Raw genomic sequence first — 14,030 nt, 5'->3', positions numbered from 1 at the left:
GGAAAGAGTTTTAGACCTTGTATCGTGATAATTTTGAGAGGGAGGGATCTAGAGGTGCGCTCATTCCTCAATGTAAAAGATCTTGTAATTTTCTTTTCCTTAGTGGATTTGTTGGTGATTCCCTCCCGTGGATGTAGGTCTATGGACTGAACCACTTAATGCATTAGAGTTCTTGTCTTGCAATTTCATTCATGCAGTTTTTTTTTTCCATTTTTCCCTGTTTCTTGCTTGTTGTTGTCTCCATCTCCTTCGACATCCAAGAACCGCAGCAGGGAGTAAGAGGCGTCTAGAAGTTCTGCAAGGAAACTCGGCACTTATCTTTCCTTCCTAGTTGCAGGTGCTTATTCGGCAGTAAGGAGTTGCAAGAAGCGTTCGGTAATTTCTACAGGGAATTCGGCGCTTCATTTGTAGCAGGTATTCGGCTGCTACAAAATTCGGCTACAACAACAAGAATTTGGCATCTCTGGCTACAGGTATTAGATTCTTCGAAGCATTGTTTCAAGAAAAGGGTTCTTTGGATTGCTGGGTAATCGAACTGCAGCCCAGCAAGGAGTTAGGCACTTCTTTCATCAGTGTCCTTTGACAGATTTTATTTGGCAATTCGGTTATTCAGTTCTTTCCATCTAACTCAATTCGCAGGAGATCGTTGGAATATTTCAGGTGTTCGGTGGGGCGAGATTTACAACAATTGGCGCCGTCTGTGGGAATCCCAGCCAAGACAATGGGAACCGCCGAATTTGTCATCGAGAAATTCACGGGAAAGAACGACTTCGACCTGTGGAGAGTGAAGGTGAAAGCTCTATTGATGCTGCAAGGTGTTACAGAAGCCTTGCAAGGCCCAACAACATTACCGGCCGACATGACCGAGAAAGAAATGAACGGGATTCTGGACAGGGCTGACAACTTAATAATCTTGAGCCTGGGTGATAAAGTTCTGAGGGGAGTTTCGAGGGAGATGACGACCCAAGCGCTTTGGGCCAAACTCGAACTACTCTATATGACAGAAACTTTGGCTAACAGACTCTTCTTGAAGCAACTTCTGTACTCCTTCAAGATGCATGAAAAGAAATCCGTCTCAGAGCAAATCAATGAATTCAACAAGATTATTGATGATCTTGAGAATATCGATGTCAAGATGGATGACGATGACAAGACATTGCTACTACTAAACTCCATTCCTATGAGCTACGAGCACTTCAAAGATGCAATGCTCTATGGAAGGATACAAACAATCTCTCTAGAAGAGGTTCAATCATTGATCAGATCCAAAGAACTTCAAAAGAAGCACGAGTTGAATGAAGAAATCAGTGGAGACAGTCTTACCATTAGAGGAAGATCGGATAAAAAGGGTTCAGGAAACAGTCAAAGCAAATCAAGATCAAGAAGGGAAAGAAGGGCGGGAATCAGTCGTCGAAGGGATCTTACAAGTGTTACCACTGCCATAAGGAAGGTCATTTCAGAAAAAACTGTCTGGAGAAGAAGAAAATTTTTTAAGAAAAGCCTAAAGATCCTGGTGAAGCAAGCATAGCCTCGGACGGCTATGATTCAGCTGAAGCCCTTGTGATCACCGAATCAGAATTCAGCAAGGCAGATAATTCAGCAAGGAGTGGATCCTCGACTCGGGGTGCTCTTTACACATGTGTCCTCATAAGGACTGGTTCGAGACACTGCAACTAGAAAATGGTGGGTCCACACTACTTGGAGACAACAAGGCTTGCAGGGTGGTCGACAGCGGAACAATCATAATAAAGATGTTCGATGGAGCCGAACGAATACTGCAACATGTCAGGTACGTTCTTGAACTCAAAAGAAATCTGAAAGTCAAGCGGATACTCGTTCTAGACAGAAAGTGGCTGTATCAGAGTAGTCAAAGGTTCTCTCATCATCATGAAAGGAGTCAGGAAAAATGGGCTTTATTCCTTAGTTGGAAGAACCATGATTGGTAATCTCTCTAATGTAGTTTAATCAGAACCCGACATGACTATAGACTATGTGGAGATCAAGACAATAAACTAGAATTCTGCGAACAATGTGTGTTAGGGAAGGCTACTAGAGTGAAGTTCTCTACCGGAATTCACACATCAAAGAAACAACTTGATTACATACACAGTGATCTATGGGGTCCAGCTAGAATTCAAACTCATGGAGGAGCGAGGTACTTCATGTCCATCGTAGACGACTACACCAGGAAGGTATGGGTCTTTATCCCAAAACAAAAGATGAAGCTTTTCAACAGTTCAAGGATTGGTTAACTCTCATAGAAAACAAGATGGAAACAAAATTGAAGCACTTGAGAACTGACAATGGCTTGAAATATTGTTCAGAGCAGTTCAATGAGTTGTGCAGGAAGAATGGCATTACAAGGCACAAGACAGTTCGGAACACCCCTCAAGAGAATGGGTTGGCCGAAAGAATGAACATGACTCTCTTAAAGAGAGTGAGGTGCATGCTTTTAAACGCCGGTCTACCAGAAACTTTCTGGGTTGAAGCTATGTCGACCGCCAGAGAGATATGGTCATACATATTTGATCTCCTATGCATTGAGCGTCACAGAAGAGATAGAAGAAGCATAATTGAATAGCTACATAGAAGCTCTAAAGAGTAAGGAAAGACACAAGTAGGTAGATGCTATGAATGAAGAGATGGTTTCTCTGATAAAGAACAAGACTTGGGAACTTGTGGATCGACCAAAGAACCAACGTGTAGTTGGTTGTAAGTGGACCTTCAAGAAGAAGGAAGCCATGCCAGGCATTGAAGAGGTTAGGTATAAAACATGACTCGTAGCAAATGAATTCACACAGGTAGAAGAAATTGACATGCTCACCAAGGTGTTACCTACGACTAAGTTCAAATACTGTCTGAACATGATGAACTCAACAAGGGGCTAAGAGCCCTATCGGGGCTAGATGGAGGGAATCTTTATTACAGAGCTTTGTAATTGAGAGTCAAGGTGGATAATTGCTATAATTGACTCACAATTAGCTAAGACAATGACAAACATGTAAATCCATAGAAGCTATTAAAGAACCATGGAAGCTTCTAATTTGGTTAATCAGGTCGACTTGGGAGGCCTCATCTTGTTATAAATAGATGAGGGAGACTTATAGAAAGGAGACTACAAGGACTAAGAAAGAAATCAAACCAAGAAGGCCAAGAAGTGGAAGAAAAGAACCAAGAAGAAGAAGAAGAAGGGGAAAGACTTCAAGAATTGAGAAAAAGAATCTTAGATCTTGTATCGAGGTAATTTTGAGAGGGAGAGATCTACAGGTGTGCATATTCTTCGATATAAAAACCTTGTAATTCCTCTTTGTTCTAGTGGATTTGTTGGTGATTCCCTCTCGTGGATGTAGGTCTATGGACTGAACCACGTGATTCATTGGCATTCTTATGTTTTTGTCATGCGATTTCATTCCTGTAGTTTTCTTTCTACTTTTCCCTGTTTCTTGCTTGTTGTTGTCTCCATCTCCTTCAGCATCCAAGAACCGTAGCAGGGAGGAAGAGGCGTCTAGAAGTTCTGCAAGGGAACTCGACACCTTATCTTTCCTTCCTAGTTGCAGGTGCTTATTCGACAGTAAGGAGTTGCAAGAAGCGTTCGATAATTCCAGCAGGGAATTCAACGCTTCATTTGTAGCAGGTATTCGGCTGCTACAGAATTCGGCTACAACAGCAAGAATTATGCATCTCTGGCTACAGGTATTCGATTCTTCAAAACATTATTTCAAGAAATGGGCTCTTTGGATTGCTGAGTAATCGAACTGCAACACAGCAAGGAGTTAGACACTTCTTTCAGCAGTGTCCTTCGGCAGATTTTTTTTGGCAATTTGGTTATTCAGTTCTTTCCATCTAACTCAATTCGCAGGAGTTCTTTGGAATATTTCAGGTGTTCAGTGGGGCAAGATTTACAACATTTCTCTAAACCAAAGGATTTAAATAATGATTCTGGCACCTATTCCTATGGAAAAAATATTACATCAGGACTTCGAACCTAGAGCTACGTTTGGATTGATGTTATAGGAATATCCCGCTGTGTTATAGGAATATTCCATCAGCATTATTTGTGAAAAATAAAGTGTTATTGGAATATTCCCCAGCGTTACTTAATTTGTGGTTGTGTTATTCCAATAACATAATGAAAATTAAAATAACACAGGGAATATGCCGAATAACACAACCCCAAATCAAGTAAATTGGAGGAATATTTTAATAACACCGCAAAGTAATCGAATAACACCACATAATACTCGAATAATACTTCATTTTTTACAAATAACGTTGTTGGAATCTTCCTGTAACACAACGGGATATTATTATAACACAACGACTATTGAAATTCGAACGTATCTCTACTTTTGTAGTACTGACGTAATATGCGCTCTTTCCTCCGAGGCTGCGAAGAATTCTTGGAAAAATGAACGGCAAGATCAGTCTTGAATGAATAAATGAATGAATTAGCGAGATCTGATTGGGATGAGCTGTTTGATTGAGCATGATATTTGGTGATATATTTATAGAAGCCATTACTCTCTTGTTGTCTCATTGACAACACTATTTTATATTGGCATGATCTGTTTCTGGCCTAAAAGTTCAATCTTTAGAGGTCAGTACCAATTTTTTATATGCTGTTCCCTTTTTTGTTGAGTAGTATTTCTATTCAATTGTTTGTCATCTGGACCAATAATTCTGTGAAATTTCACATACATAGCACCCAAAACTTATGTATTTACATATCTAGCACGCAAAATCTTATATTTACATATCCAACACCCTAAACTTTTAAAATACTCGAATCCAGCACTCTGTCGCTGCTGATTGTCTTCCTTGTTTTCCTCTGTTACGCTTGTTCCCTCCCCACCTTGCTTCCGCCCCATTTTTCTCAACTAATGTTTAGAAAATAATGTCCACTGCAGTAATTGACAAAGGATAGGGGAAGGATTTTGTATCTTATATATCTTATTATATTTATCTGTATCATTATTATTATTCAAATCTTGTCTCCTATTTTGACTTGTGATTTAGTCTTTGTTGTTCTTCGGGATTAGAGAGGAAATTAGAACGAAAAAATGCACAGTTGAGTAGATAGCAATATTTTTTTTACAAAATTTTGATACTAATGGATAATTTTTTCTCTGTGGTGGACAGTTGAGTATAATCCTGCTAATCATTGGTGAGTCAAATCCTGCAAATCCTTGAGGTCCACTTTATGGCGTTGATCTTTGATGTTAGTTTAAAGTTCTTTATACTGGCATTGAAGCGATGTTTATGAGGAGTATGAAACTGAGACATTTGACAATGAGATAAATTTTGATCTGTGGATGACCAAGGCAAGTAGCGTTTTAGGGCCTGTTTGGGGGAGTTTATTTGGTGCGTTTGAAGCAGGGTAAGAACGCGGGCCGCGGGGTTGAGCCCGCGACAGCTTTTATTAAGAAAATCTGAATGACTTAAGGTCTGCTTGGGGCAGCTAATAAGTGCGGCGTTATTTTAAAAACGCCGTTGTATCGTTTGATTAGCACGTTTTGACTGATTATCTAAGAACTGCGTTTTTATTTTAGTATGTTTCCAACGCTCGTTTTACCCACCTGCCCTCGTCTCTCTCGGCCGCATCTCACGCGATCAAAATCATGGACCATCCCCTTCGAAACCATCGCAAATAGCTGCAGTTTCTCCTTCCTCTCTTCTGTTCGAAATCCTCGCAGACAGTCGCGACTGGTGCAAGGAAACGACGGGGTATTAGATCAATGGAACATACCCTGCATCTACCGATCGAGAATGGAGAAGAGAGCGAGTTGCAGCGGTGCTAGATTCATGGCAAATCTCCGCCTCTTCTTGATCTTTGCTCTCACGCCTCTCTCTTATGCTGGCACTTCTTTTATTTTTCCTTTAAAGCATTAGTACGAAATAGAAGACCAAAATTCACCGTTTAACTGCAGGTTTTGATTTATAGGAAAGGTTATTTAAGAGATTGTTATTTAAGAGATCAGAATTCTTTTAAAGCATCAATATGAAGTATTTATCATTCAGAGAAAGGTTATTTTTATTTCAAGAAGATCATTTAAGAGATTGCTATTGATCCAAGAGGGTATAGGCATAAGAATAAGCATGAAAAATTTCATGTATGTTAAGCTTGTGTGAATGTACACATAGTAAGCTACTAGAAGAATTATTTTAGTTTTCTTGTTTTATAGTTAGTATTTTCCTCTTACCCATTATAGCTTGCCCCAGATACTCTATTCATGTGAATTCTAGTTAATCGAAGATAAATCACTCAACATTTTTCTCTTCTTATATGGTCTGATCTTGGCTATTCTCTTTTCCCACAATAAAAAAGCTCAACCTATCTCTCTCACTATAGTTGTTCATCACAATACATCTCCCGCTTACCCCCTCTTTTCCTTAGTAGTTTTTTTATCAGTTTTTTACAAAATGAACACAACAAACAACTAAATAACTTATCCAAAACAGAAGCAGAATGGTCATTTATCCAGAATCAACTATTTTTCAAACGCACAAACCAAACAGTCAGCCGGCTTATCCAGATCAGCTACTCATCAGCATAAGCTGAATAAGCTGCAGCTGCCCCAAATAGACCCAAAGTCATCCTTCACGCAGATCGCTCTGCTCTCTACTCGAGCCGAACCCCACGACGGCGCGACATGGACTCAACGCTTGAAGGAGGAGTACCGAGCCCTAATGCGTACACTTCGATGAACAAATTCATTGACACTAATTGGTTCCAGATCTCCGCCGAAAATCCCGAGCCCACCCGATGGACGGGATTCTGCTGGGTTGTCCACAATCTCCAACGCTACGAGTTCCACCTCCAATTCGACACCCATGTAAACTATCCCGCTACAGCCCCTGAGATCGAGCTCCTCGACCTCGATGGAAAGCTTCATAAGGTTTCTCGGCTTTCTCTTACTTTGATTTGCTTTTATTTTTGGTACTTGACATGTGTGCATCTGTGTTTATGTTTGATCAGATGTATAGGGGAGGAAAAATCTGCCTAACAGCACATTTCAAGCCCCTTTGGGCCGAGAATTGGTAAATGAGCTGCCTTTTTTCTATCAACCTTGGTTGGTTTGTGGAGATTATTGTGTTCCTATTATCGTTTTGCTTCGTTCTAACAGAGATTTTTCATGGAAACAGTCCCCGATTTGTAATCGCTCATGCTTTGTGTTTGGGTCTTGCACCATGGTTGGCAGCAGAGGTGCCAATTCTGGCTGATGCAGGCATGGTGAACGATAAGGATGACGAAGCTTCATCTGCAGAATCTTGAGTATAGTGCTGTGTCTAATACTTGACAGGGAAATAGAAATGATCAACAAATGTTGTTTGATTTGACCTTCTTGACTGTTTTTAAGGAAATAAATTATAGTTAAAATGCTTAGACTTTGAACTTCAGTTGAGCAAAGTTAAGTTCAGGCAGTGTTTATTGAAATCCTTGTTGCTTACAATTTTCATTCTTAATTGAAAATATATATTGATGATTCACAATATTTAAAGATGATTCTCTGACATTTTCATTCAAAATGATTAGTAATAAATTGTATGTATGCTTTGATGTTGAGAGCTCCTTTGAGAATGTTTCATTAATATCATCTACTGCGCTTTATATGCTATATAATTCATTAGAACTCTGTTAAGAGTTTTGCACTTTTGTTGTTTTTGTCATATTTTAATGTGTAAGGTTATTGGAAATTTTTATTTATTTATTTATTTATGATGTATTAATTGAAACTTTTGTTTTTTAAGTGATTTTTCATTGGATTTTACTGCACATTAATATTATTTTTGTTAGCCAGTATCAAATATATTGCTATGACTGTTCTGTTGCAAACAACATTATTGCATAGGAGGCAGAATGATTATTTATCCAGAAATACTGCAAATTAGTTGTTTTCAAACAACACAAACCAAACAGCTAGCTAACTTATTCGGATAAGTTGTTGATCAGCAGTTTATCGGGATCAGATGCTTATCAATACATTATTCAATAAATTGCAGGTGCCTCAAATAGACTCTTAATTTAATAAAAACATGTAAAATACTGCAAATTAGTTGTTTTCAAACAACACAAATTAAACAGCTAGCTAACTTATTCGGATAAGCTGTTGATAAGCATTTTATCAGGATCAGATGCTTATCAATACATTATTGAATAAGTTGCAGGTGCCTCAAATAGACTCTTAGTTTAATAAAAACATGTTCAACTCATTCGTGGTGTGCGAAGATGTTGAAGAGTAAGTGAACATGACACGCCAAAGACAAATCAAAATACACTCGATGATTCAATTATGTGTGGTAGGTTTGATCTTGATGGAGGTTTTATAGGATAAAGATCACATAAGAATCGTAATCCAAGGTAGTCTTGGTCTATGATTGAAAGTCTTTTTGACAAACTTCATTAAATGTTGAGATTATATTTACCTTACATATAGGATGGAATGCCTCCCTTAACTAAAATTTGAACTTTACACTTTTGTACCTTTTTTTTGTGCCATACAAGCGGGCTTACACATAGAACTTCTTAGTAGATTTAATATACATAAATATATAGATCATCATGTTGCAGTGGTCTTCCTCAGACTCTTGGACCGATTTTATATATTAAAAGAAGTTGTTACAAGAGGAGGGGAGAGTGATGCCTAAATGGCTGGAGAGCCCAAATGACTTGACTCCCCATATATGAAAAAAGGACATTCTATTTATAGATGATAGGATGATAAAAGTACAAAAATAACATCATTGCTTATGAGCACGATTATACTTATTATTGGCTCCTAACAAAATTCACTTGATTCTTTAGAAAATTTAACTTTGAAATATTAAAAATGTGGATGTTGTAATATATCCAACTGCTGACACGTGAGCTGATATTATTGACAAAAACATGAATTAATTAATCTAATAAATCTGATCCATTGCAACAATATTAATAATAAAAAAATTCAACAAGAAAACCACATCTCCAAATATTTTACTATATGAATTAGCTTTCAATGAAATTCTTTCATACATTTGATATTCAATAATAATAGAAAATCAATTCACTAGTCATTTTAAAATATAAGTGATAATTGAAAAAAAAAAAAAAAAAGGAGCCTTTCTATTGTTTAAGAGAAATTTAAAAAAGTAGCACATAATTTTTATGAATTTATATGTAACACCTTAAATTTGATATTTATATTTAAATCACATTTATGCTATAAATCAATGCAAAAAAAAAATAGGAATTTTGCCTTTAAAAAATTAATAAAAATGATATTTTTTATATAATGTCAAAGATTTTGAGTGTCATGATTATAAATATTAAACTTTATGTTTTACTTATCTAAATACAAGAAAAATCATGTGTTATGTTTATATTTTTTAATAATCCCTTAACAATTCTGCAACTCTATAAATTAATGAGAAAATATTGCATCAGGACTCCGCACGTAGAGTTACGTGCGGAGTCCAATGAAATTATACCAGAAAAAAAATTAAATCTTCCCGGTAACACAAGAGAATATTTCTCCTGTGTTATTCAGATGTTATTGTGTATTATTCAGGTATTATTGTGTGTCATTGTGTTATTATAACACCAAAAATATTATTAAAATATAATAACACCTGAATAGCATATAATAACACATGAATAATATATGACACCTGAATAACATATAATAACACATGAATAACATATACTAACAACAGAAAAATATTTACTAGTATTAGTGGATCAATTCTTTTTTTTCCACCTCACTGAACTCCCCACTTGTGCAGTCGTGATGCAATATTTGTTTGATACTGTAGAGCTCTCCCTCGTGTCCCAACAATGGAGCCGCCACTCTGCCAAACAGGCAGACCACTAACCCTATCACTCCACCACCACCTCCTCCTCCTTCTCTTCTCCGTCCTCCCCACCGCCGGAGCTCGCTCTAACTACCCCTGCAAGCCCCCGCACTTCAACTCCTTCTCATTCTGCAACACCTCCCTCCCCATTCCCGACCGCTCTCGCTCCCTCATCTCCCTCCTCACCCTCCAAGAGAAGATCCAGCAGCTCTCCAACACCGCCGCCGCCGTCCCACGTCTCGGCATCCCTCCCTACGAGTGGTGGTCCGAATCCCTCCACGGCCTCGCCGGGAATGGCCCCGGCGTGCGCTTCAACGGCTCCATCTCCACCGCTACCGTTTTCCCCCAAGTCATCCTCTCCGCCGCCTCCTTCAATCGCACACTGTGGCGAGCCCTAGCTCGCGCCATTGCCGTTGAGGCTCGCTCGATGTACAACGCTGAGCAAGCAGGGCTCACGTTTTGGGCTCCGAACATCAACATCTTCCGGGACCCTAGGTGGGGGCGCGGCCAGGAAACACCTGGTGAAGATCCCATGGTGGCTTCATTTTACGCTGCTGATTACGTCTCTAGTTTCCAGTCTCAGTCGGGATGGAATCCGAATAATTCGTTTTTGACCGGAGGAAGGAGGATGGTGTTGGGGGAATTGAGCGGCGATCGTGGATTGATGATGCTGTCCGCTTGTTGCAAGCATCATACGGCTTATGATTTGGAGAAGTGGAAGAACTTCACGAGATACACATTTGACGCGCAGGTTTTGAGAAGATTTCACTGTTTCTATTTAGTTTGTTATGAAGGTTTGATTGAGCATTGTATTTCGTGTGTTTAGGTTTCCGATCAAGACATGGAGGATACGTTCCAGCCACCGTTCCGGAGCTGCATCAGAGAAGGCGGCGCTAGTTGCTTGATGTGTTCGTATAACCAAGTTAATGGCGTCCCGTCCTGCGCTCGCGGAGATCTGCTGACGGAAATAAGACAACAATGGGGATTTGAGGGGTAATTCTTGTTCTTCTTGTCGGTATGGTTTGCGAATATGATTTCAATGATGAATGCCTGTTTTCTGTTTGTAGATATGTCACTTCGGACTGTGATGCGGTGGCGATAATTTTCGAGGATCAGAAATACGCTCCATCGCCGGAAGATGCAGTTGCTGATGTTCTAAAAGCTGGTAGGCCAGATTTTGTGTTATGTTACTGGTAATTTGTGCTGTTTGGGATCAGAGCTGCTACCTCTGAATTGCTTTTCCGTGTTGTAAAATCTACCAAGGGATGGATATCAATTGCGGCAAATATTTGCTCAATCATACTGAATCAGCCGTAAAGCTTGGAAAGGTGAAGGAGGAGGAGATCGACCGAGCACTACTCAATCTGTTCTCTGTTCTCTTCCGGCTCAAGCTTTTCGACGGAGATCCGGCGAAACAGAAGTACGGGGAACTTGGAGCTGGCGATGTGTGCACTAAAGAACACAGGCAACTAGCTGTCGAAGCTGTGAAACAGGGTGTGGTTCTTCTGAAGAATGAGTTAGGGTTTCTGCCATTAAGAAGGAGCAATGTAGCTTCCATGGCTTTGATTGGTCCTGCTGGAAACAGATCAGAGGTTCTGGGCGGCGGCTACAGCGGCGTTCCCTGCGATCCCAAGACGTTGCTTGATGGGCTGAGAGAGTTCGTGCCGGACACCGCTTTCGCCGCCGGCTGTGCCAACACCTCCTGCGTGATTGCGGACGGATTGAAAGAGGCGGTTCAAGTGGCACAAGCGGCGGAAGTTGTCGTTGTGATTGTGGGTCTGAATCTTACGGAAGAAACCGAGGACCATGATAGGGTGAGCTTGCTGCTTCCAGGGAAGCAGGAGGAGCTCGTTCGTGCTGTTACCTCTGCAAGCAAGAAGCCTGTGATACTGGTGCTTATGGGAGGAGGTCCTCTTGATGTTTCCTTTGCGAAAGATGATTCCATGATTGGCGCCATTATATGGATTGGATATCCTGGTGAAGTCGGAGGGCAGGTGCTTGCAGAGGCTCTCTTTGGTGATTTTAATCCTGGTTAGTACCTGTTGCTCATTCTTCGTAGTTTTCTGCAAGTTTTTAGTTTGATTATTGAATGTTAATTAATTATTCTTTACCTTATCATATAACCTTAATTATGTTTAAGATGACAACAGAGTAATCTTTACATGTTTGAATGGGATTAGGAGTAATTTGGATCAATCAATGAAGATGTGCTAATTCTAAGAAATAAATGGAAGGAGGGGATTTTGGTGTATGATTGACTTATATTTATACCAACCAAATCTTTCATATCCCTTAAAAACCACTATTTTAACCTTTTGCATGCATAGGTAAGATGGCTTATATATAAAAAATTGAAGCTTTGGTGTTAGATGTGTAAATTCATAGGAGTTGAGTGATATGCATGTAAATCTTCCAAAAACAATATTAGGATTAGGACATCCTAATCGCATCAAGATGTGTCACATGGCCACTTAATTTCTTCTATGAATAAAATATTGTAATTTATCCCATTAATGTTTTAATATCTTTTTATAAATAGAGTTCCATCTTTTTTATATGTCATCAACAACTTTCTATCTTTTAATAATACTTTAAAGAACTCATTTATAGGTGACACGTGTCATTTTATAAATATCCACCCTTTGTGCGCTACTTAGATTGGACCCAACTCTCACATAGAAAACCCACACAATTTTAGATGGGTATGATAGAACCTAAGTATGTAATTAGAATTGTAACCCAAAGTTTGGTGTAACCTTAAACACTCTATTAGGGTTGAACCAAACCCGGGACGAGCAATAGCCTTGAATCAAACCATACTGGAATAAACAGAACACATGCAATTCCAAAATTGAACAATAATTAGACTAGTCTATGAATCTTGTACCTAGCAACCCCTCGTCTTGTATAAAACTTGTGAGCTATTTTTATAGTGGGAGATGTGCATGCATACCAACCACTTAATTCTTATGAATTTGCATATATAACACCAAAATCTCAATTTTTTACATATATGCCAACTTACCGATGCATGAAAAGGTGCATTTCACTTCTTAAAAGTTAAAATAGTGATACTTTTGTTGTTATATGAAATATTTGGTGATATAAATTTTAAAATGTAAAGTTTAGATGTTAGATATATAAATACATAGGAACTGTGGTTTGCATCTATATGCCCCTTTATAAATATCCATCCTAAATCCATATGCAATACTTATATTCACCGATAATTCAACAATATTATAGACAATTCATGAATCTCAAACCTAACAATCCCTTATCTTGTAAAAAGCTTTTGATTTATTTTCTTATGAAATGTGGGGTGCAGGCGGGCGGTTGCCGGTGACTTGGTACCCCGAATCTTTCACCGTCGTTCCGATGAACGACATGAACATGAGAGCCGATCCTTCGAGGGATTACCCGGGCCGAACCTATCGATTCTACACCGGAACGGCTGTTTATGAGTTTGGTTATGGCTTAAGCTACTCCAACTACACCTACAAATTCTTATCAGCTCCAACCAGAATAAGATTGAAGAATTCCTCTACCAAAGCTCTCATGAATGAGGAGATTGATTATCTCCACATTGATGAGAGAACACCATGTGAGGACTTGAAGTTCAGTGTGAAGATCTCAGTGGCGAACAATGGAGATATGGATGGAAGCCATGCTGTGTTGTTGTTTGACAGATCTGTTGCAAGGATTAGAGGGTCGCCAAGGAGGCAACTGGTTGGGTTCAAACGCGTTTTCATTGCCGGTAATGGCGTCGCCACTGTTGAAATTTTGGTAGATCTTTGCGGGCAGATGAGCTCTGCGAATGAGAAAGGCGAGCGTGTTTTAGTGCTGGGTGGTCATATATTGATGGTGCATAATGCAGAACATGAATTGGATATTTGCAGGTGAAGTGAAGAAGATGATTTTAGGTGTGATTTAGTGTTTAATTTTATTGGATGTCTTTCTGATGGTTTTACCATTATGTTCTCATTGTTTGTCTGGATTGCAATATCATGAACAAAAAAATTCTCAATAAATAATTTGCTATTTTTTTATTATGTATGCATCAACATTCAGGCTGAGAGAAATGCTAAAATGATCATATCATTTTACACTAGAGCTTATGAAATGTTTATTGAGTTCCCTAATTTTTTAAATATTAGCTGAAATAATTTATCAATTTTTAAATGATAAATCATTTTAGC

The 14,030-nt window shown here is 39.0% G+C and overlaps 1 protein-coding gene across 1 annotated transcript; it reads left to right on the top strand.

Annotated features, from left to right (window-relative positions):
- The first annotated feature begins 9,754 nt into the window (after positions 1-9,754).
- LOC110027104 (probable beta-D-xylosidase 6) lies at positions 9,755-13,772 on the top strand. Its single transcript, XM_020728389.1, has 5 exons — positions 9,755-10,582; positions 10,658-10,824; positions 10,899-10,996; positions 11,095-11,862; positions 13,160-13,772. The coding sequence occupies exons 1-5, from the start codon at positions 9,815-9,817 to the stop codon at positions 13,732-13,734; spliced, it is 2,376 nt and encodes a 791-aa protein (XP_020584048.1). The 5' UTR covers positions 9,755-9,814; the 3' UTR covers positions 13,735-13,772.
- The last annotated feature ends 258 nt before the right edge of the window (positions 13,773-14,030 follow it).

This window comes from Phalaenopsis equestris, unplaced genomic scaffold, assembly GCF_001263595.1.
Source record: "Phalaenopsis equestris unplaced genomic scaffold, ASM126359v1 Scaffold000414, whole genome shotgun sequence".
In the NCBI taxonomy this organism is placed as follows: Eukaryota; Viridiplantae; Streptophyta; class Magnoliopsida; order Asparagales; family Orchidaceae; genus Phalaenopsis; species Phalaenopsis equestris.
The sequence above is the reverse complement of the archived record's forward strand: the minus strand, read 5'-3'. Positions and strand labels throughout refer to the sequence as shown.

Coding starts and splice junctions, on each gene's coding strand:
- LOC110027104 (XM_020728389.1), top strand. CDS start 9,815: ATGGAGCCGCCACTCTGCCAAACAGGCAGACCACTAACCCTATCACTC. Junction 10,583..10,657: donor GATACACATTTGACGCGCAG/GTTTTGAGAAGA, acceptor TCGTGTGTTTAG/GTTTCCGATCAAGACATGGA. Junction 10,825..10,898: donor CAACAATGGGGATTTGAGGG/GTAATTCTTGTT, acceptor TTCTGTTTGTAG/ATATGTCACTTCGGACTGTG.